The sequence below is a fragment of the Talpa europaea genome (assembly GCF_964194135.1).
Source record: "Talpa europaea genome assembly, chromosome: 5".
In the NCBI taxonomy this organism is placed as follows: Eukaryota; Metazoa; Chordata; class Mammalia; order Eulipotyphla; family Talpidae; genus Talpa; species Talpa europaea.
This window is the reverse complement of record NC_140071.1, coordinates 123,538,513-123,563,212: the sequence shown is the minus strand read 5'-3', so window position 1 is coordinate 123,563,212 and position 24,700 is coordinate 123,538,513. Positions and strand designations below refer to the sequence as shown.

The window sequence follows — 24,700 nt, the reverse complement described above, 5'->3', positions numbered from 1 at the left end:
CATCCAGTGCTCCGCCAGCCTTGGGACTTCACAGCTCAGCTCATCTCGAGGGGCTTCCAATTTCTTGGCTTTACTAGTACCCAGTGGACTGCCTCACCAAGCCCCAGACCTCCATTTTCTCCTTCAGCCCGAGCAACCCTATGTATCTGACAGCCCCATGTCTACAACCTACTTACAGAAAAGTTCCCCTTAGCTTGCATCATGAAATCCTGGAGTGAAGGCAATCATAGCTCATTTGGGGAGAGTGAAAGGTAAATGAGGGACATATGCCCACTCTGCAGGGGTGACACCCTCAGTGGTTGTTTTAGTAGTGAAGTACCTCTTGTCTGGTTCCACAGTTAGACATTTACTTCCATGTCTAACAATGGGTAGGACTGATTTTAAAAAGAATCATGGAGCTATAAATGAACTTTGCTACTATATAATTTCTTTCCTCCATACCCCGCCACCATACATTTCAGCAGTGAAATGGAGTTCGACATCAAAAAACAGTAATTATTGGCAGACTCTGAGTTTACCCCATGTATGTCCCTTCCAGCCAGCTTTACAGCATGCTATGTAATCTTTAATGAAGTAGACTTTTCAGTGGGTGGATGGGTGGGTTTTAATGACATTAATATATGTTCTCTATAGTCCAGTAACATTTGTTTATTTTTCCGTAGCTCTAGTATTAGTGGAGAAGCTTGAGGGTCACTAAAATAGATTTGTACATAATTATTGATATTCTAAATATTTCTCCTATATTTTGAAATATGATTATATTGGCTGATCTCTTGGACCTTCTGGTAATGCATATTATAATAATAAATATTATAGAAAAGAACAATAAAATAATCTGGATTTACAATTTTCTGAGTACCCAATAATCAAATGAAAAAGATAATTAGGAATTGTTTTCACAAATTAACTTTTATTAAATTAGCTGATGCTGTCTACAGGAAGGATGCTATTTCCTAACAATTGACATTCTTTGGAAAACTGTTTTGGTTTCATTTAAATTGGATAATACTTTCTAATTTATCTTCGGTTAACAGCATATGTTTACTTCATTTGGGATTCTAATATGTCTATGTAGTTTATCTCCACATCCTAGTGAAAGTTTTTACAACGACTTGAATCCTTTATCAAAAATTTTATGCACAGAAAGTTTTCTCCTGATGCTCACCATATAGGGTATCTTGTTTAATAGTGTCATTATTTATGCCATTCAAATGCTAGCAATTTTTAAAACATTACTTTAGTATCAAACTTACCCTGAAAAGAACTTCACTGTGATATTTTTGAAGACGTTTCTGACTACATGTGAGCATTTTGAAGCAACTTGGCTTTGGAATCCTGATCTCAACTGGGCTTAGTAGATGGACACTTAAAGGTATTGCCGAATGAAATCTACTGAGAACAATTTCCTGTATTTGCTTGACTGAACAAATAGAATATAGCATCCCAGTGTATTATTTCATACATAATGCTTATTTAATACGTACGTTATTTCACCAAACCTACCCACCAAATCTCCAGTCATCCTCCATTGGGTCCCCTCTCCCCTTAGCTCCCACCCCACCACCCTCCCCTTCTGGTAGCTTTAATCATCATCCACTGTGCTCTTCCTCACCCCTGCCCACCCCCCAGAGTCCTCAGATCTGTAGTCAGCTTTCGAGATTTGTCTTTGTCTGAGCTTTTGTTTGGTCTCTCTGTATGCCACATCTAAGTGAAGCCATCCTGTATTTATCTTTCTCCTTCTGAGTTATGGAAGGGTAAGGAATTCAATCAGTGTTGAGGGGCAGTAGGAAGAACATGCATTCTGGGTGGTGTAGCCCAGCAGTAATAACCATGAAGGCACCAGTACAACCCATGAGCACTTGGGCAAGTTACTTAGCAACTTAGAGTTTCCTTGTGCATAAAATAGAGATTATGATACCTACAGCATATGGTTATTTTGAGATTTAGTGAAACACTGTATGTTAGCATCTACAAAAGCTACTGAGCAGTTCTTAATAAGGAGTTGTTAATAAATATCAGTTGAATATGAATCTTTGCTGCTTGTGTTCTCACAAAGCATAACTTAATGACACTGAAGGAGAAAAAAATCAGAATAAAAAAATGATGGGATATTTTCTAGCGAGAATTGTTTTATGTGGATCCCTTATGTCAATAGGAATAAAGCCAGTGCAAGGAAAATTAATTTCACATGTTAGCCTTCTGCAAATGCCTTCTGTTCCAGGATCACGTTAGCCAGTATCACTTAACCCCAAGGTGAAAATGAATAAAGCAAGAGGGAGAAACAGTTGTTAAATTTATTACAATAGCCAAGCTATCAAATTAAACATGTTATATATAGTGTTTCTAATTGTCAACCTAATTTATATATTAATTTTTCAAGACAGTATGAGCAGAAATTTAATCAGCAACCCATTATTTCCATGGAGGTTTAGTGGTTATATTCTGGGATAAAATTCAAGTATTAGCATCGAGCCTCTCCTGCCTCCTCTGGAAGAACCCATATGCACAGGGCTGGTTTTGCAGAAAAGTGGAAATTGCTGTGAGCTTCCACTTGTCTCTGTTCCACAATGCTAGACATCTATTGCTTAAATCAGGGGTAGCTGGTCAGTTTTCACAGGATTAACTGCACCCAGTTGTTTTAGGAACAGAAAGGAATGGAATTAATACTGGATGAATCATTTATTATTTAATGAAAACTGAGCCCTAGAACAAGTTTATAAATTAGTGCTGCATTATTAGTAATTGATTTTTTATGTTATGTTTATGCTCTCCATATGGTTTTTTAGCTTTGCCTTATTTTCTTTTTAGTCCTGAGGTTTCCATGACTTTTCATAATGATTCTCTTGACCTACAACTTAACATGGTCACTATACATTAGTGGGATTTTTAACAAGTACCTCCAGTACTGTTCACAATATTTCAGTTTTATTGCCCCAAACGATAACCTGTCTCTCGGTGATATCAATTGGAAATTTCCATGTAACTTCTGTGTTTTTTCCTTACTCATCATAAGCATTGTCATTTGCTTACATTACATATTTGCACAGAAGCACCATTTTTGAAAAATAATTTACTAACAAACTGATTAAATTGAAGTATTTATGTCAGTAATTGCAATACCAGTGAGTATTATTTCTGAATAAATAAGTTCATTTCTTCCAATTTTTCCAACACATTGTTTCATATAAAAGAAAACTTTTGGGGCCTCCCCGGTGGCGCAGTGGTTGAGCGCTGGGTTGCGAAGCTGCCCGCACCCTCTGCAGCACCGGTTCAATCCCCGGCTGCTCCCCGGCCACGGGAGGAGGGTCCCACATGGTGCGCAGACCTCTCCTGCCGCCCGCTGCTCCCCTCAGCAGTGTACTTCGGTCCTTCTGCCTGCTCTGCTCCCCGCTCTGGCTCTGGTGAATTCTCTCACCCTCCCACGCTTCTGACTATACCCAGTGCTTGTATAAATAAATAAATAAACCCTAAAAATAAATAAATAAAAGTTACTCTATATTTAAAAAAAAAAAAAGAAAACTTTTGTAGCTATATTAATATAGTTTTTTGACAAATAAAGATGAGGTAAATATACACAATAGAATACTATTCAGCTGTAAAAAACAATTTTAAGGGCCTCCCCTGGTGGCTCAGCAATTGAGCACTGGGCTGCAAAGCTGCCCGAAGCCTCTGCAGTGCCGGTTCAATCCCCGGCTGCCAGGTGAGGATCCCACATGGCACGCAGACCTCTCGTGCCGTGCCCGCTGCTCCCCTGAGCAGTGTACTTCATCAGTCTGCCTGTTCTGTTCCCCGTTCTGGCTCTGGTGAATTCTCTTACCCTCCCATGCTTCTGACTATACCCAGTGCTTGTATAAATAAATAACTAAATCTTTAAAAAAAAAAAAAAACTAAACAAAAGGCGAAATCCCTCCATTTGCAATAACATGTGGTGGACCTTAGAGGGTGTTTTGCTTAATGAAGTAAGTCAAATAAAGTCAAATACCATGTGATTTGACTCATATGTAGTATATAGGGAAAACACAAATGAACTAAATAACACAAAAATAAACTTTTGGATTGTAAGACCAATCAAGTAGTAGTTATCAGAGGATAAATTGGGACAGAGGGAAAGTGGTTCCAAGGCATGGTGAAGGACAGATTGAACTTTTAGCAGTAAAAACTAGATGTAGTATATAGATATATTGATTTTCAATATATCTGAAGCTTATAGTGTTCACTAAAATAAATTTTAAAAAAGGAATTTGTTTAGGAGATATGTTATTATTTTTATAGTTGCATTTTCCTGTTATGTTTCCCTCCCTTCTCCCCTAAGTGCATGCCATTGTAGTTTATCAACTTCTTCTATAACATGCAATAAATGTCCCACCCAGTTTTAATAAATTTTTTTTCCATATAGGCTTTAGATTTGTCTTTAAAGAAATGCCATGAATCCTGAGAGTAAATCTAAAAGGATCATTTCACCAAAGGCCTGAATTTGGCCTCCTTCAGAGCCCCATGTATACACTACAGTGATAACCAACCTCATCAGCAGGCCCTCCCTAAATAGTTAGCACAGCATTTTAAAAATAACTTAATGTGGCCAAGTTCTTACTTTTATGACACTTTGGTTTTCTTGCATTTCTTAATACCATATAATAAAACTGTTAGCTGCTATAACAAAAAGAATAGTCCAATCTAAGGATTGCTGTGAGACTTTTAAAAACTCTTTAAATGCAACATTTTATTCATCCAGATTATATAGGAAAAATTCCTCAGTAATTCAGCTGCTGCATTGAATTGCATACTATTGCTGATAAAATCTCCATTACCTTTTTGTATATTTAATTTTAATTACATCAGTCTAGTGGGCTCCATGCAGATATTTACTTTTAGTATAATGGATTTTTAAGGGAAAATGTTCCATGAAAGCATTGAGTGTTGAATATTTTATTTGAAAGCAAATGCTAAAAGTATTTTTATAACATTCAATATTGATATTTTGGGAAAAGTAAAGTGAAAACATCCTTTAATGGATTAAAAGAAAACCATTACAACCTTTAGCTGTGCATAGTATTCAGAAGTTCACAGTAAATAATATTCATAAATGCACTAGAACAAGAGGATAACTTGACCAAAACTTTCTGTTTTGCTTTTTTTTTTTCTGTGTAAAACTGTGTTATAGTTACCTATGGTGTGACGTGACTCAGATAGTTCAACTCTTCATTGATAAGACCGGATAGGCATATTCATAAATACATAGAGATCAGCTTATCTCAAAACATTAAGGTTAAAGCACTACCTGTCATGTACCTTTGGCATAGGTAGCACCTTAAACTCTTTCCAGAATTGTCATTTTACAAAATGCTTACAACTTTCCAGAATTGTCATTTTCTTTTTAAAATGGGAAATAATGTCTGAATATGAATATGAACTGACTCCTTAGACAGTTAGTTATACCTCAACTTGACCATCAGTTTGACTCAGTTAATTATCCAAAAAGGATAATTAGATTTTTAGAATTACACACACACATACACACACACACACACAATGTTTGCTGAAGGCCAGACTTCATGATCTACAGATCTGTCATAGTGCATTTGTACATCTGAGGTACATTAGTTCATTTGATGACATCTCCCATGGCCCATATTCCCTTAGACCATGTGCTGCCATCTGGAATTTGAGGTATTTGGTTTTGACTCTGTAAAATACAAGTTCCTTTGAAGGAACCATGTGGTATTTCCTTTGATTCACTAACACGCATCAGAGTGCTAGGAACATGATGGAAATTGGACAAATGAAGGATGACCTGATTTATGAGTTAGTCTAGAGCTGACAGGTCAGCCAGGTACAAGCAGACCCTGTCAGCAAAGGAACAGCTGCATTCCAGACCTGGTGTGAAGATGTTTTTCCAATAGTTAACTGAAATGTGAATGATGAATTACTTTTGTTTGATATTCTCTATATGGATTTTTTTCTTTCCTGTTTGATTATGAGGAAGAAATTGCTTTTACACCTCCAAATTCCTGCACATAGAACTGCAAGATGCTTACAACTGATACACTAATTGTAATATAATCCCAATGCCTTATATTACTGAAAATAGCTCTATTTCATGTTCCTCAACAAATCATGCATGTTTTATACCTTCCTCACTTTACTCAGGCTGCTACCTGTTTTTGAAATTATTTCCTCCTTTCTACCTGGGAAAAACTTTATTTCTGGTCCACTCTACCTGGTCATTGGGCTAAAAAAATCCTTTCTCTGTGCTTCAGTAGCATTTTGCTTGTCTCTGTTCTAGAACTTACTGTGTGTTATTGGTAACCTCATTCTTAGCTACCTGCTGTCAAGCCCCAATTCACTGTGAGTGATTAAGAGCAGGGCTATGCCTTATGTGTCTTCTGTTTTGCAAAATATATTACAGCAATCAATGCACTTTAATATGGCAAGTCCTTGTTGAGAACTGTATGTAAGTGAAGTCATATTAGTGGAGTGTAAATTTCAGATTCCCTATTATTTGACTAGATCAGAGATGCCACACACAGTTCTTACTGGGTGTTCTTTAGTAGACTTTAACCTACAGGAAAAATAGTTCGAGTGAATTATGCTAGCCTGAAGCCCTTTTTTCTTCTCAAAATTACAAACCAAAAAAAAAAAACCCCTGAAAACTCTGAAGTTACCAATTTTGCAGTAACTTCATGAATCATTTTATAATATGAATATTTTTGAAAAGAAAAATCTTTATCATAGTAAAGCACAAATAAGTCAATTTCTTCAATAGCATACCTCCTTGTGAAATTTAGACTTAACTTAATGGCTACCTTAGAAATTTAAGCAAGAAGACTGGAGGAGTATTAAGGGCACTGTTGCATCCCCTCCTATTGTGGTCGGGTATTGACATCGGAGCGTTGGTGGAGGGTGAGTGAAATGTGCACACATTTGCATGTGAGGTTGACTCCCAAAATTATATAGCTAACTATTGGCAAATCAATAAAATTTTTAAAAATACACTCAAACAAAAGAACAAAGATATTGAAAACATTATCTTCCTGAAAAACATAAAGACTTAGGTTTTACTTCTGATCATCCCTGATTTATATGCTAGTTCTATTTATGATTTTAATTTTACTTTTTAACCCCAAAATTAGAGAATTTTTTGCAACATATCTTTTTTTTTTAAGATTTATTTATTTATTTATACAAGCACTGGGTACAGTCAGAAGCGCGGGAGGGTGAGAGAATTCACCAGAGCCAGAGCGGGGAACAGAGCAGGCAGAAGGACCGAGGTACACTGGTGAGGGGAGCAGCGGGCGGCAGGAGAGGTCTGTGCCCCATGTGGGACCCTCCTCCGGTGGCCAGGGAGCAGCCGGGGATTGAACTGGCACTGCAGAGGCTGCGGGCAGCTTTGCAACCCAGCGCTCAACCGCTGCACCACCGGGGAGGACCTGCAACGTATCTTTTTAACTGAGCTATATAGTTTTCCAATTTTCTTAGCACTTCAGCATTTCTTGCATCTCAGATGTTACATTTGGGACAGTTTTTCATCTGATATATATAGATATATAGATATAGATATATATGACTCTTATAGTTTCCCCTCAAAAGTCAGATGTCATAAAATTCACTCTTGGTTTTCCTAAAAATATCATCTTGGCCCTTTTATTGAAAGATAATTTTGATTAATCTAGAATGATAGTTGATTTTTTTCTCAGCATAGTGAAGATAATATTTCACAGTCTCTTGGCTTCTATTGTTGCTGATAGAAAGTTAACTGAAAATATAATAGTAATTATGTTATAGGTAATCTGTCTTTTCTCTCTGGCTGTTTTTGAGGTCTTTTCTTGCTATTGTTGTCCTTCACTTCCCTTATAATGTAGTGGAAGTTTCGATGTTCACATGAATTCTTTGTTAATCCTGTCTGGAATTTGTTCACCTTCCTAAAGGTGAAGACTTGTATCTTTCAGCAAATCTGGAAATATTTAGCTATTATTTATTCATGTATTGCCCCTCTCTGATCTCACTTGTTCATCCTTCTAGAACTCAAATGATGTATAGAACTCAGAAGGGAAGTCAGGTGGTAAAATAGATATATTTTTTCTAATGTCACTACAAATTCATACATGACTAATAATGCTGTCAGCATAATCAACTATTACTTAAAATTACATTGGATTTTGATTTATGTTAGGTAGCTTTATGGAGATATATTTTTCTTTAGTTGAATTTATTTAATATTTTCAATATAATAGCATCTATTGTTTATTCATTTATTGAGTACTGTGTGCTGGGGTCTGCTCTAATTCTCTGATGTAAAGAGAATAGGAAAGTCCCTACCCTCTGTAAATTCACAAGTCTAATGTGGTGATAACCTAAAAATAAATTATTGCAATAAAGTACAATGCATGATGCTTTTTAGGGTGAGCAGAATATTGTGGGGTGACTGAGAGTTTGCAATGTGTCTGTCTTCAGTTGGGACTCAGAAAGGTCAGATGCAACTAAGCAAAGGAGATGCAATTGAGCTTGGAAAGTAGTTTTTATAAAAATAAGGTTTGGGTTCAAGTAATATCTGAAAATTTATGCTCTGAATGGTACATGATGAAGAACAGAAGATGGAACTTAATTAGAAAATATATTTACATCTGATCAAACTTTATCCTTTGGGCCACCAATTGCCAACCAAGACCTTTAATAATCAGATTGGTTTTCACTGTTGTTTTGTCTTTGGGTTTATCTTCTCAGTTCCATGGAGCATAAGACTTTGATGAGAAGAGACAGATACAAGGTCAAATAGACTTGGACTCTCAAAATTGAGAGATGATTAATGCAAAAATAGAGAGTGGCCAAACTGAAGAAAAAAAAAGTTTGTGACAAATAACAAGATTTGGTGACACTGAAATAAGGAAAGAGTGTGTGGCTGGTTGGGCACACAGGAGTTAAAGGAGCAGAAGCCAGCTAAAGGGAATCAACCCAAACAACAATAACAAAAACCAGATAGGATGTCCAGGTGAATCACCGGCTAAGGAGCCAGGTAAAGAGGGAGAATTCAGGCAAAAGCAATCAAGCAGAACCCTGGGAAACCAGATGAGAAGGACAGTTTTAGCAGAAAATATGTGGTGGACCTTAAATAAATTTTCTGAGCTGCTGAGAGGAAAGTATCTTCATCTGCTGGCCATATCGCTTCAGGTTTGGGTGAGGTCAACATAGTAAAAGATTCCAGTCCAACAAGCTCATTTTGGCACTCATTGATTTTTAATGAAAATTTAGAATTAATCTAAACCCTCTTGAAATAAAATCAAGATTTTTCTAGGAGAATATTGATTAGTAATTCTCCTCCAACTAATATTCCTTCTGTTGATAACTCAGGTATTATGCAGAGACCCTTCATTAACTCTGAAATCATCAATGAATTATTTAGAAAGCTCCTTAAAAACCTAATAGTGTTGTCAGAGTGTTAATGCAGCTTTTCAAAGCATTGAAAAGCTGGATAGATACAAATGGAGGGAATGATTATGTATAAAGGATAAATGATGATGTGCCTTGTCTCTGATCTACAATTTTCCAAGAGGTCCCTTTTTATGTGTGACATTCTGTGACTTATTTTTTCCTATCCATGACATTCTGATGTTTTAAAATTTCCAGCTCTCCGGATTTGTTGTCAGCATGAATCAGGTTTTTTGATTTAATTAAGCCAGCTTATCTGTCATCCATCATAATTAATCCATTCTATCTTAATTACTTTTCCATTTTCAGGGCCAGTCATCATATACTAACACAAATATAGCAAAATTTGAGTCATTTTTATGATAAGTAGCATAGAATGCCTGGCAGATATGTGTCTATGCTTCCTTCTCATTTTTTAGAAAGATGCATTGTAACTTAATAAAATATATTAATATTCTGCCAGAAACCAGGATTCAGTTTCAGTTCATTCACTCCCTCATGACACCAACTTTCTAAACTCTATTATTTATATTCCAGAATTCCACAGTCTTGATTCTATATTGATCCACTGACAAATTGTAACGTAGGGAAACTTTTCTCTGGAGGTAATTGCCAGGAAGCACTGCCTGTCAGCCCATGTTTGTCACTCTGCATGTGTGAGTTTTTTCATTCATTCATTCCTTAATTAAGCATGACTAATCACTGGAGATACAACAGTGAATGAGACAAAAGAGGTCCTTACTCCCTATTAACTCACATGGTAATGGAGGCAACAATAAACAAATTTCAACAATAGTTATGAAAATTTACAGCTGGTGATGTGATGAAGGGTGGTTTGGTAGCCTTTGTAGAGGGAGGCCTGAGAGGAGGCCACTCTGAGGAGGCCTTGAAGGGACACTTGAATGACAGGAGATATCTTGAGATGATAACAGAACTAAGCATCCTAGAAGTCACAGCTGGAGTAAAAGGCACTAGTGGGATGTAATCCAAGAACCAAGTGCAGTCCAGCACTACTGGAATGACATTAACAGTGACGTGGTAAGAGATGCACTTAGGGGGAGAGTGAAAACATTCATTCAATGTAAGAAGTACCAATTTCATTCAGTCCCAATGAAGAGCAATTGGAGCATTTTAAACAAGATATTAATGTGATCTGATTTGCATTTTTTAAAAATTTATTTATGCATACAAGAACTGGGTACAGGCCAGAGGTGTGGGGGGTGAGAGGATTCACCAGAGACAGAGTGGGGAACAGAACAGGCAGACTGACTGAAATACACTGCTGAGGGAAGCAGCGGATGAGTCAGGAGAGGTCTGCTGTGCCAAGTGGGTAGCTCCCTGGCTGGGGATCGAATTTGTGCTGCAGAGGCTGTGAATAGCTTCGTAGGTTGTGTCTTAACCCTTGTGCCACCAGGGAGGCCCCTGATTTGCATTTTTAAAAGATCAGTTTGCTGCTCTGTGGGGAAGGATTAAAGTGGACAGTATGGAGACTGGGAGATAGAAGTTGGGATGAAAGAGGATTTGGTTGGAGGGGAGGGATTGGGGTCAAAATAGGGGGTTGCAATTTTTGTATGGGGAATATAAAAATAAAATTTATTTTTAAAAAAAGGAGTATAAAAAGCAATGTACAGTACAGAAGCTAATAAAAACTTAGGTATTCACCCAAAAATAAATAAATAAATAGATAGATAGATAAATAAATAAATAAATAAAAGAGGATTTGGTTTGCATCCAGCAGCAGAGGGGAAAGAAGCAGACAAACTCATGATTAATTTAGGCAGAGCACAAGAACTTTGGATGGATTGGCTGTTGAAGGGCATAGTATAGAAAGGCAAGAATCCACCATGGATAACTTAAGTATGTTAATTTCATAAATGTTGAGATGACAGTGTCCTTTAGCCATTCCATAAAGTTATCCCAATGATAATTTTCAATGATTGATTCTTTACACAGTTGTGTATTTTCTATGGTTTGTGCCAACTAAAGCACACAACACTCTGGATTCAAATTGCATTCTCCAACTTAGTGGCCATAGGACCCTGTCAAGTTTCTTAGCCCCTCTGTGTTTCATTGCCCCCTTATAAAAAGTTGAATAGTTATTTTACCTATTTCTTAATGTTCTTGCCAGATGTAACTAAATACTTAGCACACTATTTGACTGTAGTAAGCACTCAGTAAATGTTAGTCGTTAGATACTATTTCTCTGCTTTCTCCTCAGAACCTAGTAATGAGTCACAGTAACATTTTTAAGGAAACAAAAAAATTCTCCTTATAGTCTCTCATAATTTTTCATTTATCAGTTTAATAGTATTTCTTCAAAATCTTCTAACAGTCCTCGTCTAAAACACACAGTGTCCACACAGTGTCCACATCTGGCAATATTTGTTTATTTTAAAAGTTAACTTTTTTGTTACTGAAGTTTTAAACCTCTGTGATTTTACAAAGATATAAAGAGATTGACTGTCATCCACTTTATTTTGAGTTTAGTGTCTTGGGACCTTAAAGTGCAGCAAGGGAGCATGGTCATCAGATCCCAAGATTATATAAATCACATAAAAGCTGAACACACTTTGTCCACCAGTGTCATAACATCCATGGATGTTGTCAAATGTATCGCTCCTCATCTTGCTCCTCCTGCTTTTCCCTCTGCCATAGGTTCAATGTTGGAGAACACCCTACTCATTTGGATCACAGGGTAGTCTAGAAGATGTTGCACTGACTCTTTGGTTCCCATGTAAACACTGCTTCCTGTCATTCTGCCAGGCTGCAGCTGCATTTCACACTCTCAAGTTTGATTATTTGCATCTCAAAATAGTCTTGAGAACACCAGGAAAGTAGAGTAGGTCAACGCAGCATATGGTTGTGTTTGCATAGACAGATGTGCGTAAGGATAATAAGGAAAGTCTTTTAAGTTGGTTCCTTCCCTATAAATGTAGGATGTAAATGTTTTATAGTTCTAGCTGCGATTCTGGTACACTACCAAGTTGACCTTTTTATTCACAACCTAATGTTTTAAACCATTTCTCATCTTTCACTCAAGTTAGTTGAGCAAGGAATAGCCGTTAGTCATAAGATTCTTCCAGGGTCACCATTGAAGTGGCGCGTCGCTCAGCACAGGTGACTTTGGAATCCATTCTCTGCAGAATATTGTCGCCTCGTGGGGCAGCAGCATTGGAAGCAGCGTGGGGTGAGGGAAAGATTATTCAAAGTGTTTGTGAAGCAGTGAGAGAAGTCTAGAGGGGCTACACCGGGAGTAACATGCAGCCCCATCCACAGGCAGTCTGGTATTTATTAGCATTGAGTGCAAAGGTGGGGCAAGGACATAATGTCCATGGGTGATGGGATTAGGGTTGGAAGCTAGGGTGGAGTGACCTGGGTCTATTGCCTGGGGGGCGCCATTATTCCTGCCAGTCTAAGCATATTATCTCTATTTTAATATCTGCCTCTTGTTACCAGCAGATACTGGTTTCCCAGCATGTTCCACATTCCAGGACTTTTGGCCTTGGTGAGAGGCCCCTGCATGACCCTGAGCTTGGCTGACAGGCAGGAGCTCTGGGCACTAAGACAATAGCCCTGAGAATAAGGAGGGCCAGGGATCCCACAAAATGTTCTTTAACATATATCCTGCCGTTCTTCTGGTTCACGGTTCTGTGTTTCTCTTTGTATTTTTAATGACATGAATAATAGAAAAAATATTTTATGTTGAAGCTTTTATGTGGTGTGGCACATGTAAGGCAACTCCCTTCTCTGATGTAATGGCAAGTCCTGAAGCCCAGGGTGAGAGACTTGACTCTGAAACCACAAGTCAGACAAGTCTGTGGTGTGTGGAATTACTGGTTTAGGATGGTTGCTCCTGCAATTTGTCTTTCCTGACTACTGGGCTGATTTCTGGTCTTCTCTCTCTCTCTCCCCTTTCTCATACACACACACACACACACACGCACACACACGCACGCGCACACACACGCGCGCGCGCGCGCAGTCAAATATCCTACTGTTGTAGAGCAACCCCGATACAAAATGGGGTGCCTGACTGTGGGTCCTCATGTGCGCGCTTGAAGTCTTGATGGCTTTAGTCTGGAGTGGGAGTGGAGTCCACAAAGCCTGTATGGGATTAGCTCAGGACATCATTTCCCCCTAACACTACGACACTCCCCATGTTGATTTTATTTGTGAGCTTCCATGTTTCCATCAACATGGACATGTGGACATAACTCACTTCCTATGTGTTTGTTTTTCTACTACAGACACAGGAGCAGAAAGACAGGCACTGAAAGAAAATGTGTATCCTAAATTGCGAGAATTCTGCAGAGAAAACTATGGATTAGAATTCCAGGTAACTGATAATCTTTTTAATTTATGTCTTCTAACTACTGTTCGTGTTTATTTCTTGTCACAACGCAGGTATTATAAGACAGTTACAATTTTCATTTATTTAAACGTGGGTTAAAAAGAACATTGGAAAATGGAAATGAAATATTTAATCATCTTTGGGGTTTTATACGCTTATACCCAGCTTCTTGGACTCTATAATATTGGCTCATATTTTCCTTTTTTTTTTTTTAAGATTTATTTATTTATCCAAGAACCAGGGTACAGGCCAGATGCGCGGGAGGGTGAGAGGATTCACCAGAGACAGAACGGGGAACAGAACAGGCAGAGTGATGAAATACACTGCTGAGGGGAGCAGCGGGAGAGACAGGAGAGGTCTGCTGTGCCGTGTGGGATTCTCACCAGCTGGCCAGCCGGAATCAAACCCACGCTGCAGAGGCTGCGGACAGCTTCACAGTGCAATGCTCAACCGCCTGCGCCACCAGGGAGGCCCTGGCTCATATTTTTCTTTAAATCATTATTTGTTCTTTTAACATTCTCTACTGTTATTTAAAAAGGGGGGAGTGAAGGCTGATGAGCACCTGTCTTTAAGTAATTGTCTCTGAAAATGTTTGGCATCTAAAAATTGGGACCAGCTTTCTTAAAATATTCCCTTTCAGCAGCCCTGCCAAATCTTTACCTTTTTCTTTTTATTTGCATTAGAGAATGTTCTTTTTCCTAAGCATTTTAGGGATTTACCATTTACTTCCAAAAAATTATATAAGTGTTTCAGGAGAGAGTGACTGTGTCATTGCTAAAGTTTGTCAACACCCTGGCATTTGTAGACACCACTGATTTTTGCCACCTAACAAAAGTTTTCGAAACGTTGTGATATCTTGGACATCTAAAAATTGAAAAAACAAATGGTTCTTGCAACAGGTAACATTATTTATTCAGTATTAATTTCATTTACAATGGAAACCGTAACTCTTCAGTGCCTCTTAACTATGTTACTTACATGGCACTGTCCTGGAGACTCATGGTATAAGTGCAAATGCACTGCTGCCAGTGGAAGGAAACTTCACCCTTTGTTTTTTCCCCCTGGATAACTATTTCACTTGGTATAGCTCATGATGTCTTCAAATATGTGTAAAATAATAATCTCAAAGTGACCCTCATTACATAGTGTCAGTCAGCAACAGGCTATTAGACACACATACTGAATAGTCAGTTACAGGTCACCATTCACTTCATAAATTGTGAACCTAAATTAAATTCTTTGTCATGAGTAACTTTCTGAAGATACCTTCAGAAATGTGTTCCTACTGATAGCAGGGTCTCAGTTGTTACAGAACATCCAATCCATCAAGAGTCCCAAAGACTTACGCCTCCCTTGGGCACCCAGTGACCAGAGAGGAAGAACATGCCCAGGTGTATGAACCCCATCTCTGATTAACTTTGGGTTTGCACCATTTTCGCCAGTCTAGTGAAGAAGTAAGGAAGCTATGGAATAATCTCTGTTAAAGATGATATTGATTAGAATTACCTGAAGGAAAAGATAAATGTTTATTTTCTAAATTATAGGTAGGCACAGGAAGACAGATAAAGCCAAAGGAGAATTGCAAAGGCAAGAACCATAAAATAAATGGAAGCAGAGATCATTCTAGACAGGGGCATTGAGTCAGCTGATGAGAAGCTGGATAGCAGTGGAAATAGCACTGAGCAAAGAAGACAAGGGACTGAGTCCTAGCTCTCTACTGAGTTACTTAACCTGCTAGTACTTTATTTCAGTGTCTGAAATGGGGGTGATGACAGCTTACATGTCTCAAGTTGTGGACAAAATGAAATATGCAAGGTTCTGTTTGCTTCCCAGCTTCTAACAAGAACTCAAATTATAATATCTGAATCTGCAAAGAAAATACTTTCTTTTCTGGCAGGTGGATTATAACGCTCCCTGAGGATATGTATTCTAGAGAGACAATTCTCTTTTCTTGATGACAACAAAATATGGTGCCAGCAACTTCATGAAAAACCCTATTTACCATGGAGTATTCTGGATTCCTTCTTTGGTTGTGCATTGAACCTTGGAGAAATGAATTACTAGAGTTACTTAAATATTCCAGTCTATTTCATGCTGCCTTGCCTTTGCTAATGGTGTTTCCTACAGTGCTTTCCAGTCTGGTTCTTCCCTGCCTTACCTCTAGGTCTTACCCATTCTTAAGACTCTGCCTATCTACTCTGATGTTACGGCTCTCACCTCCTTGCTGCTGTTGTGCATCTATGGCCTTGCACACATGCAGCCCATCCCATCTAAGAATTTCTTGTCTTGGCTCTTCCATGTGTTCATCAGGAAAGCTCAGCCCCTCATCTTCCTATGGCTTATTGCTTACTGCCCTCCAGATCTCCAAAAAGACTAGAGATGCTTTCTTATCCACCCAGTTTAAAGTAATCACATAATGGGCCTCCCTAGTGGCGCAAGGGGTTAAGCACTGCACTATGAAGCAATCTACAGCCTCTGCAAAGCAAGTTCAATCCCTGGCCAGCCAGGGAGCAACCCACATGGTGCAGCAGACATTTCCTGACTCACCCACTGCTCCCCTCAGCAGTGTATTTCAGTCAATCTGCCTGTTCTGTTCCCCCACTCTGTCTCTGGTGAATCCTCTCACCCCCTCCTCCACCCATCTCTGGCCTGTACCCCAGTTCTTATATGCATAAATAAATCTTTTTTAAAAATAATCATATAAATGCTCTTTTTTAAACTCACCCCATTTCAGTTCTTTGCATTGCCTGTATCAGACTGTTTCTGAGTTTGAGTCCTCACTTTGATTATCTAATATAAACTCTTTGTCTAACTATCTTTGAGACTATTTTCAGTTAACATGTCTTAAGATTTGGGCTTTATTTGCAAACAATAGAGACATTGCTGGAAACAAAAGCCCCTCTTACTTCCCAATCTTAAATAAGCAGCCCTTGTCTTAATGGTACAGTTTGCTATCTTTTGAGCATTGCTAAAATACAGGTTAAATATTTTCACCATATGTCCTTTCATTTCAGTGTAGTAAGTGGGCAGCAGAGCTGGAAATCCCAGGTACTGGGCCCACCCTTCTCTCTGACTGGCAGGTGTGGGTCCCTGGATGTGTAGAGAAGTGTGAGGCTGAAGCCTGAATTCTGCCAGCAGGAAGACCTTGTCCTACCTGCTTTCTTCCTCACAATGACAAGGGACAGAAGCTCATCCTTGGCAAGGGTGCCTCCTGAGGCCCCTTTCATCTGGAATTTGCTCTTTTCTCCAGTTGGGGTTCTGCCTCTTCATGCTTTCTTTGGTTGTGCAGTCCCAGACCTGTCCACCTGTTTTTTCCTCTGTAGACCCCAACTAGTTATCTCCACCTGAGGTCAGTGCCTGTGTGTGAGTGACCCGGATATCATCTCCAGCTCTTCCGCTCCATAGTTGCGTGATTGTAACTGTCTAATAAAGATGTTGGTATGGCTAACATAGAACCAATCATTCTTCCCTTTTCCGAGTTTCTCAACTGTTATTTTCTAGGATTCTGGAATTTAAAATCTTGGCTCGTTCTTTATTCTTCCAACCAGGCACCAAAACTGCTGCTCTTCTCATTGATTCACTGCCACAGTGTTTCTTAGAAGTTCTCCTTTTACTTGCATTTCTACTTTCCTTTTCACAAGTGACATCATTGCTCAGCTTCCCATTTCTTTGTTCAAGCTCCCTTTACTTAATGCTGAGTGACACCCCATCCTGGGTGTTTTGTGGGTTCTGGTCCAGACTGTACACAGCTGCTCAAGTAATCTTCCTTGAACAATACCAGATTTCATTCATTCTAAGATGCATGTTTTTTCTCATTTTTATGTCTCAAAAATCAGGGTCTGTCTTCCAAATGAATGGTGTGTCATCATGTAATTGGCAGTGCATTTCCTTTTTAGTAAAACCTACACTATCCGAGCAGCCTGCAACTGATAATATTATAGATATTCAGTAATATGCAGCATGTTATGTGGTTTATGGGATATATTAGAAATAGTATAAATTTTTCTATTAGAAGGATTAGGACTCAAATTCTGTGTCTGCACACTACCAGTCTTGCTGCTCTCTGCAAATTGCTTACTGTGGTTGACAATTCTGCAAAATGAATGGGATAATGTTTATGTTTTAGGACTCAGGAAAATTCAGTGAGACAAAATGGAAGCCACTCAACTAGTGTTAATTTCCCTCTGTCTTCCACCTGTTAAATTCTTTTTCCTAGTCATGAACCCCACGTAATGAAATTATTCGTGTGCAATTTTTTTTTGCCTTTCTGAGTACAACAGAAACCTTTGACCAACGGCACCTGTCTGAGAGATGCTTAGTGTATGTGCAGAAGGAGTGGGAAAAGTATTTAGGAAACACTCATTGTAACACATAAGAAAGAATTACGCAGCAGGACAAAAATCTTGCCGATGAGTCTATCAGCTGGAGAGAAAATTTCTCTAATTTTTAAATCACTTCTTTAATATAGCAGGCAATCCCCTAGGACTCTAACCTAGAGATTTAATATGCAAAGAAAGGGGCCACGTTTGTCAATAAGGCAAAAGCAGCCCTATCCCATGTTGTGTCTGGGAGAATGCTGCCAGAAAAGAAAGAAAAGAGGAGGAGAAAAAAAAAAAAGGATACGGAGTGTGAAGAGAGATGAGAACAGAAGGAGAGAGGGAGAAGAGAGAGGAAAGGGAATAGATCTATGAAGGAGCTTCCCATTGCTTTTTTCTGGGTTTTGGCTTGGAAATGGAGAATTGGATTAGATGGGGAAAATAATTGATTTATCAGTAACACTGATGGCAACTTATCTCTGCTGTCTACTTAGGACTCTGGAAAGAGATCACTTTACAACAATCAACCCATTGCCACCAGCATACACAGACACTGACATGTCATGGTCTTGGCAGCCAGGGACCACGAGGTTTGATTTTCCCAAGCTGCCCTCAGTGACTTTGTGTGACAAATACTGAGTTAACAGCCACTGCTGTTCTCTGTGGCAGGGAGAGGTGACTGCAAAAGAGCCTGGGATGAATAACTGGCTGGACATGAGCCCAGAGCGTGGGGCTCCCCATCCACAGCAGGGAAGGTTGACCTGAATCCACTGCAGAGCGACACTAGGCTCAACCAAGCTGAGCAGAAAAGACCCAGATATCAGATAAACCCACATATCAGATATACCAGCGTACACCTGGTATGCTGGTGGCAAGCCATGACTGCCAGGAACCAGGGAGAGTGAGGATCATCTGAGGCTGTGCCCAAGAACTCCAATTCTCTCCATTTGGATATGAGATCACCTGGGCATCATCCTCGAAGCAAAGAAGCAGGTGCATGGGGAAATCAGCCCCTTTGAGAGACTCAGAATCTTGATCCAAGAGAGAATATGCACCTGACAAGAGTCTTTAGAAACATCAGTTCAAATTAAGGTTTAAACTGGATTGTTGCAAGTTCCCTTAATTGTGACACCCAGAAGATAGATATTGGATAGGAAGCCCAGACTACTTTTAGACAAAATAACTACATTCTCTATGCACATTAGGTTGTAGGGTAAATTGTGAGTCTTATGTTAGCTTGACCTTACTAATAACTGGGGAATTGAACAATTACTTAGTCTCACACCAATGGTCCATTATCAGCTGGAGTCATCTCCTTTTCCTCCACCACGTTTTACTTCTTCCTCCACAGTCCTCTGCGCTAGCCAGTCTTCTCTGTGCACAGTTTTTCCTCTCATCTGCCAGCTTAGGAGTCTCAAAAAAAAATTATTTTATTCTGAGTTGCCAGAATACGTCGCTGTCTTTATAATTGACAGGCTGTGTGGTCATGCCTTAGTATTTTCTCCATTGTCAGCCAGTCATCCCATTTCCATTTTTTATCCATCAAAGGTTTGCCTGTTTCTAAATGAAATGCTCCTCTCCCCCTACTGGATCCACATCATTTCACTCAGGCGCCACACTTGGGCACTGTCTGTCAAAACCTGGACAGGTCTTCCCGAGTTGATCTTGGCCAAAAAATAGTATAGGCATCTTACATCCTCTTCCTCCCAGCCACCAGCCAGTTCATAAAAAAAGGAAAGAAAGCTTAATAGAAAAGATAAAAAGGAAGGAAACATTATGTCGTTATTGACCTTCATCACCCCTGTTGAACTTAAGTATTGCACACCATCTCGACAGCACAGTGTCGAGAAATTCTCCTGCCTGACTTTACAAGACAACATTACACTTGTCCTCTACTTTGTGTGCATGTGACCTTCTGCCTAATATTTCCCTAAATATAGCGCACTGGCATTGTGGGAGCACCAGAATTAACTGGAGGAGCTATACTCTGCCAAACATTTAATTCTGCTAAATTGTAGCTGTCTGATTACCATCCTCCCAACATTGGAAGTCGCCCAAGAGGATTAATCCTTTGGTAAACAGAGTGAGAGATCCCAATTGTAGGTGACATTTAAGTCTTCCAATTGGGTACCATCACCACAAAGCCTTTCTCAAATTCTGAAGACAGGTAGCTATTTATCTCCATCCTCATTCTCTGCTTCTTAAAGGAGGGAGAGGAAGTCTTTTAACGAGTAAGACAGGGAAAAATAGCACCAATTACGAGGTCTGCTTTGTCAATGAGTTATAAGCCATTGGAAAAAAGTAACTTAAACCCAGTATTCTTATCTATAAAACAAAGTCTTCTTCTTCCTGATCTTAGTTTGCCTCTTGGCTCCCAAAATACATGATTCAGTGGCCTTGTCTTTATATGGGCAGTCCATGTCACATTTCTCTCTGTAGCCCTGTTGGATCCAGAAGGCCCCCCTCAAGAACCCTCTCTGAAGTAGAGTCTCCTTCCAATCCAGACTGCCCTGTGTTTCCTCACTGATGTCTGCCATAGCCCCCAAGGGCAGATTAAGATACTTGTTCCAAAGTCTTCATTCATTTCTTTGTAGACATTTATTGAGCCTCTGTTCTGGATCAGGGACGGGGGAGGGTGCAGCCCATACCATAAAGTTGGGGACATGATTCCTGCCTTTGTGGAGCTTAAGTCTCACAGAGAATCCAGTTGTGAAAAACAGGCTAGAGTGATGCTTGCTGTTAAGGAAATACAGGGTGCTCTGGGCATGCTTGGTGGAGTCCTGGTTGCATCTGGAGGCATCAGAAAGGCCTTCTGAGGAACCGATGTCCACCCTGAAGGCTGGGTAGATGGAGATGTTCAGGTTTAAAAGAATATTCCAGGCAGAGTTAAAACTATCATGGGCAAATCTGGGTAAGAACTTTAATGTTATGTAGTATTCACTGCCTGCCAGACACTTATGCTAAGTGGTATGTGTGCCTGGATATATTAACTTGTTTAACCCTTGCTGTGAGCCTAGCTGGTAAATTTCAGCTGTCCCATTTTGTTAGGTTAAGACACTTAGAAATACAGAACTCAATAAGTGCTGAGGAGCCACAGCTATTAAGTGCCAGAGTCAGGATTGGAACCAAGGCAGTTTGACTCCAGCATTCATGCAATGACTTAATCATTGCACCAAAGAACCTCTTAATCACTTTACCAAAAAAAAAAAAAATGCACTTAAGGGGCCTCCCTGGTAGCACAGTCTCTGCAGCACGAGTTTGATCCCCCAGCTGGCCAGGGAGCAACCCATATGGTGCAGCAGACCACTCCTAACTCGTCCACTGCTCCCCTCAGTAGTGTACTTCTGTCAATATGCCTGTTCTGTTCCCCACTCTGTCTCTGGTGAATTCTCTCACCCACCTCCCACACCTCTAGCCTGTGCCCCAGTTCTTGTATGCATAAATAAATAAATCTTAAAAAAAAAAACAAAGAATGCACTTAGGTGCATTCTCTGTGGTCAGTTGCCACTACAGGGGGCTGGTGACTAGTTGCAGGTTGGCTAAAATTTCTCTCTGCGGCGAGCTTCTCCAGCTTGGATACACGATGGCTTCTGTCTTGTGACAGCTTCTCTGCTTCCAACAACTGGTACCTTTTCTCTGTCCCCATGTTCCGTAAGCATGAATACTCCAATGCTCCTCCTTAATTCATGGTCTTGTTCTTCCTTGCCATCGTGTTATCATTATTAGGGCTGTGTGGAAACTAAATATCCCAAAACACAAGGACTTAAGGTCTGAGCCATTAGTATGTCTTCATAAGACTTTGGACAAAGCATTGTCTCTCTCACTGTTGAACCCTCTTTCTCTCTGGTGATTATGTATAACCACGGGGACCAGCCTGTCCTTCCTGGGTTTCATATAGGACTTGGTTTTTACAGAAATCCCTTTCTTTGTCATGGTCCTAGGTATCTTAGTCATATATCGCATGAACAAGGGAATAATTACAGGTCAGTATTCACAATAGCTCTAATAAAAGTGTGGCCATGAATGATATATCCATGGAGAAGCTTTTTTTTTTTTTTCCTGAATAGAAAGGCTTTTTTTTTTTTTTTTTTCTTGAATCCTATGTATGCATTTGTGGAAAGTCATTCTAACTAGAGCAAGAGTTACCATATCAATACACCATAACCATCATGGTAAACAGTTTCTGTCAAACCTAGTCTGAGTTAAGACTGTTTCCTGCTTACCTTCTTCAGTGGGATGAACATTCTAGTAAAGGGACATAGTTGCTAAAACATTCAAATGATCCCTGCCTTCATTTTAGAAAGTTATGTCCTTGGAAACGTATGTCCACAGCACAGTGATATCGTTCCTGTTGTGTTCTTTTGAGTATTTTTAGCAGTGGCAGATGTTAAGCCCTTTAGGAATAGATTTGATTTTTAGAAAGAGCTAAAGGACCTTTCAGCGCCATGTCTTATAAATGTAAAGACCTGTAAGGCTGGCAAAATACCATTTTTAATAAAAATAAGCTTCCACTATAAAGTGACAAGATTTTTTTCCTCAATGAAATGAGGTGATTCTTCTAGAGGAAATGCCCTCGGCAAAGGCAGATCATTGGAATGAGCGTGTAGCACCCATTGTAATAACTCTGAGGACAACCTTCATTTCATTACTGTGTTTGCACAAAACAAAATCAGTCACATTGTCCCTGTAGTTCCATTTTTGGTTTTGCATTTAGATAGTATCATATAGTATGGGGAAATTGGGAAAGAATATGTTTTAACAAATATTTAAATTCAGAGGCTCCATCTGAAAAAAAGGATAATACAGTTATTATGAATTCAGAATGGACTTTTTTTTTTTTAAATAAAGCATGAGGTTATTATTACCTTCTTACAGGTTGCTTTTATCGTTGGTTTGGTAATCTTGGTGTTTAAATGACTGTGTCTGGTTTCAAGTGGTAGAATTTGTTAGCACTTTTATTTGCTGGCTTTTTGTTTTCAGACCAATTCAGCACATTATAATAAGTATGATAAATTAGTTTCCCTAAATATATTTTAAGACAAGTTAGATAGTTTTAAGTAAAAAGAGATAAAATCAAATTACTTTCCTGAGCTTTTATACTTAATGCTGAAATAAGTGAAGGCACATAAAATCTGCTGTCAACAAGTTAGTATTCCAATAAATAGTAAATTAGATTCCAGCGTCTGCAGTGCCTGGACATTAGGTTAAAAGCTAAACTTAATTTTTTTAAGTATGCAATAAATCTTGTCTCGTTGAGCAGTTTGGCTTCCAACTGTTTTTTGCCAATTATTGATCATGTGGATATGTGGCAAATGTGCTTGCCTAAAATAGTGTTTTGTGTTACATAAGTTAGATATTCTGTTTATTTATTTCCTTCCTCTCTTCACAATTACTTGATTTTATCTTTTCTCATCATTCTCTGCCCATAAAGACATTTGAGAAAGGACCACTTGAAAGAAAAGCTGGAAACAGAAAAACAGTTATAAAGGCCTGGATAAGCAAAGCAGTGGCCAAACTTGAAGGAAATAACAGATGCAAAAATCATTACAGGCCCAAAGAAATCCTGTGACACTGAGGCTTATATTTAAAAATCCTTTAGCTGTTCCCTTGGTCATTTGGTCCACAATATATTTAGTAAGATCACATGTTTAGCTCTTAATATGCTAGGCCCTTGATTTAAATAACCATTTACCATCCTTGCACTCAATTCTATGAGTAGGGAATATAAGACCTGTAGAAAATCACAGTACAAAGTAGATATGCAAAGCATCATTTTTCAAATATTGAAAAAATATTTATTGAAAATAATTTGCAAACCATTTGCAGAGTATGATTCACCCTTTATTCACAGTTGTGGAATGGTTACCAAAATCACTTTGGGGACATTTTTATCTACGCAAAAAGAAATCCTATGCTCTTTAGCTCTCACCCCCTAATTATCTTATTCCACCTCCAACCTCCCAGCCTCAGGCCACCACTAATCTACTCTTGGTCTCTGTAGATTTGTCTGTTCTGGACATTTCATATAAATGAAATCGTGTAAGAGGTGGCCTTTTTGTAACATTTTCAAGGCTCATCCATGTTGTACTGTTATAGGGCAGCCCCAATACAAAATGGGGTGCCTGACTGTGGGTCCTCACCCGCGCATTTAAAAGGACTTATCAATGGTCTACTGCAGGCACACACGAAAGGTTAATAAAAGGTTTATTTACAAGGGAAGGGGAAATGAGGAAATGTACAACTCAGGGAGTAAAGTGGGAGACAAAGTTTTAAATGAGTCCTACCCGATCCGCCGATCTGGAATCCCAAATGGCACTCTGAGAGCTGGCTGCAAGCCAGGAGCCGTGAAGCCAGGAGGCAAGCGATAGCAAGCCAGCCCAAGGCCCACGTGTTTGGTTTTTATATCCAACCTGGCTGCTTAACTCCACTCTCAGGTCCGGTCCCAGCCACCTTCCCTTTGGTGGTGATGGGATTTGTCTTTCCCAATGTCTTGATGGCTTTAGTCTGGACTGGGAGTGGAGTCCACAAAGCCTGTTTGGGATTAGCTCAGGACATCATTTCCCCCTAACAGTAGCATATATGAGATTCACTGCTTTTTATTGGTAATATT

The 24,700-nt window shown here is 39.2% G+C and overlaps 1 protein-coding gene across 1 annotated transcript in view; it reads left to right on the top strand.

The window, feature by feature from the left end:
- Nucleotides 1–24,700, top strand: part of NWD2 (NACHT and WD repeat domain containing 2) — a gene marked incomplete at both ends in the record, with an annotated part of 118,382 nt that overhangs the window by 29,745 nt on the left and 63,937 nt on the right. The window contains one exon of the mRNA XM_084233596.1: nt 13,671–13,759. Coding sequence (XP_084089722.1) covers nt 13,671–13,759 — 89 coding nt within the window. The remainder of the gene's footprint in view (nt 1–13,670; nt 13,760–24,700) is intronic.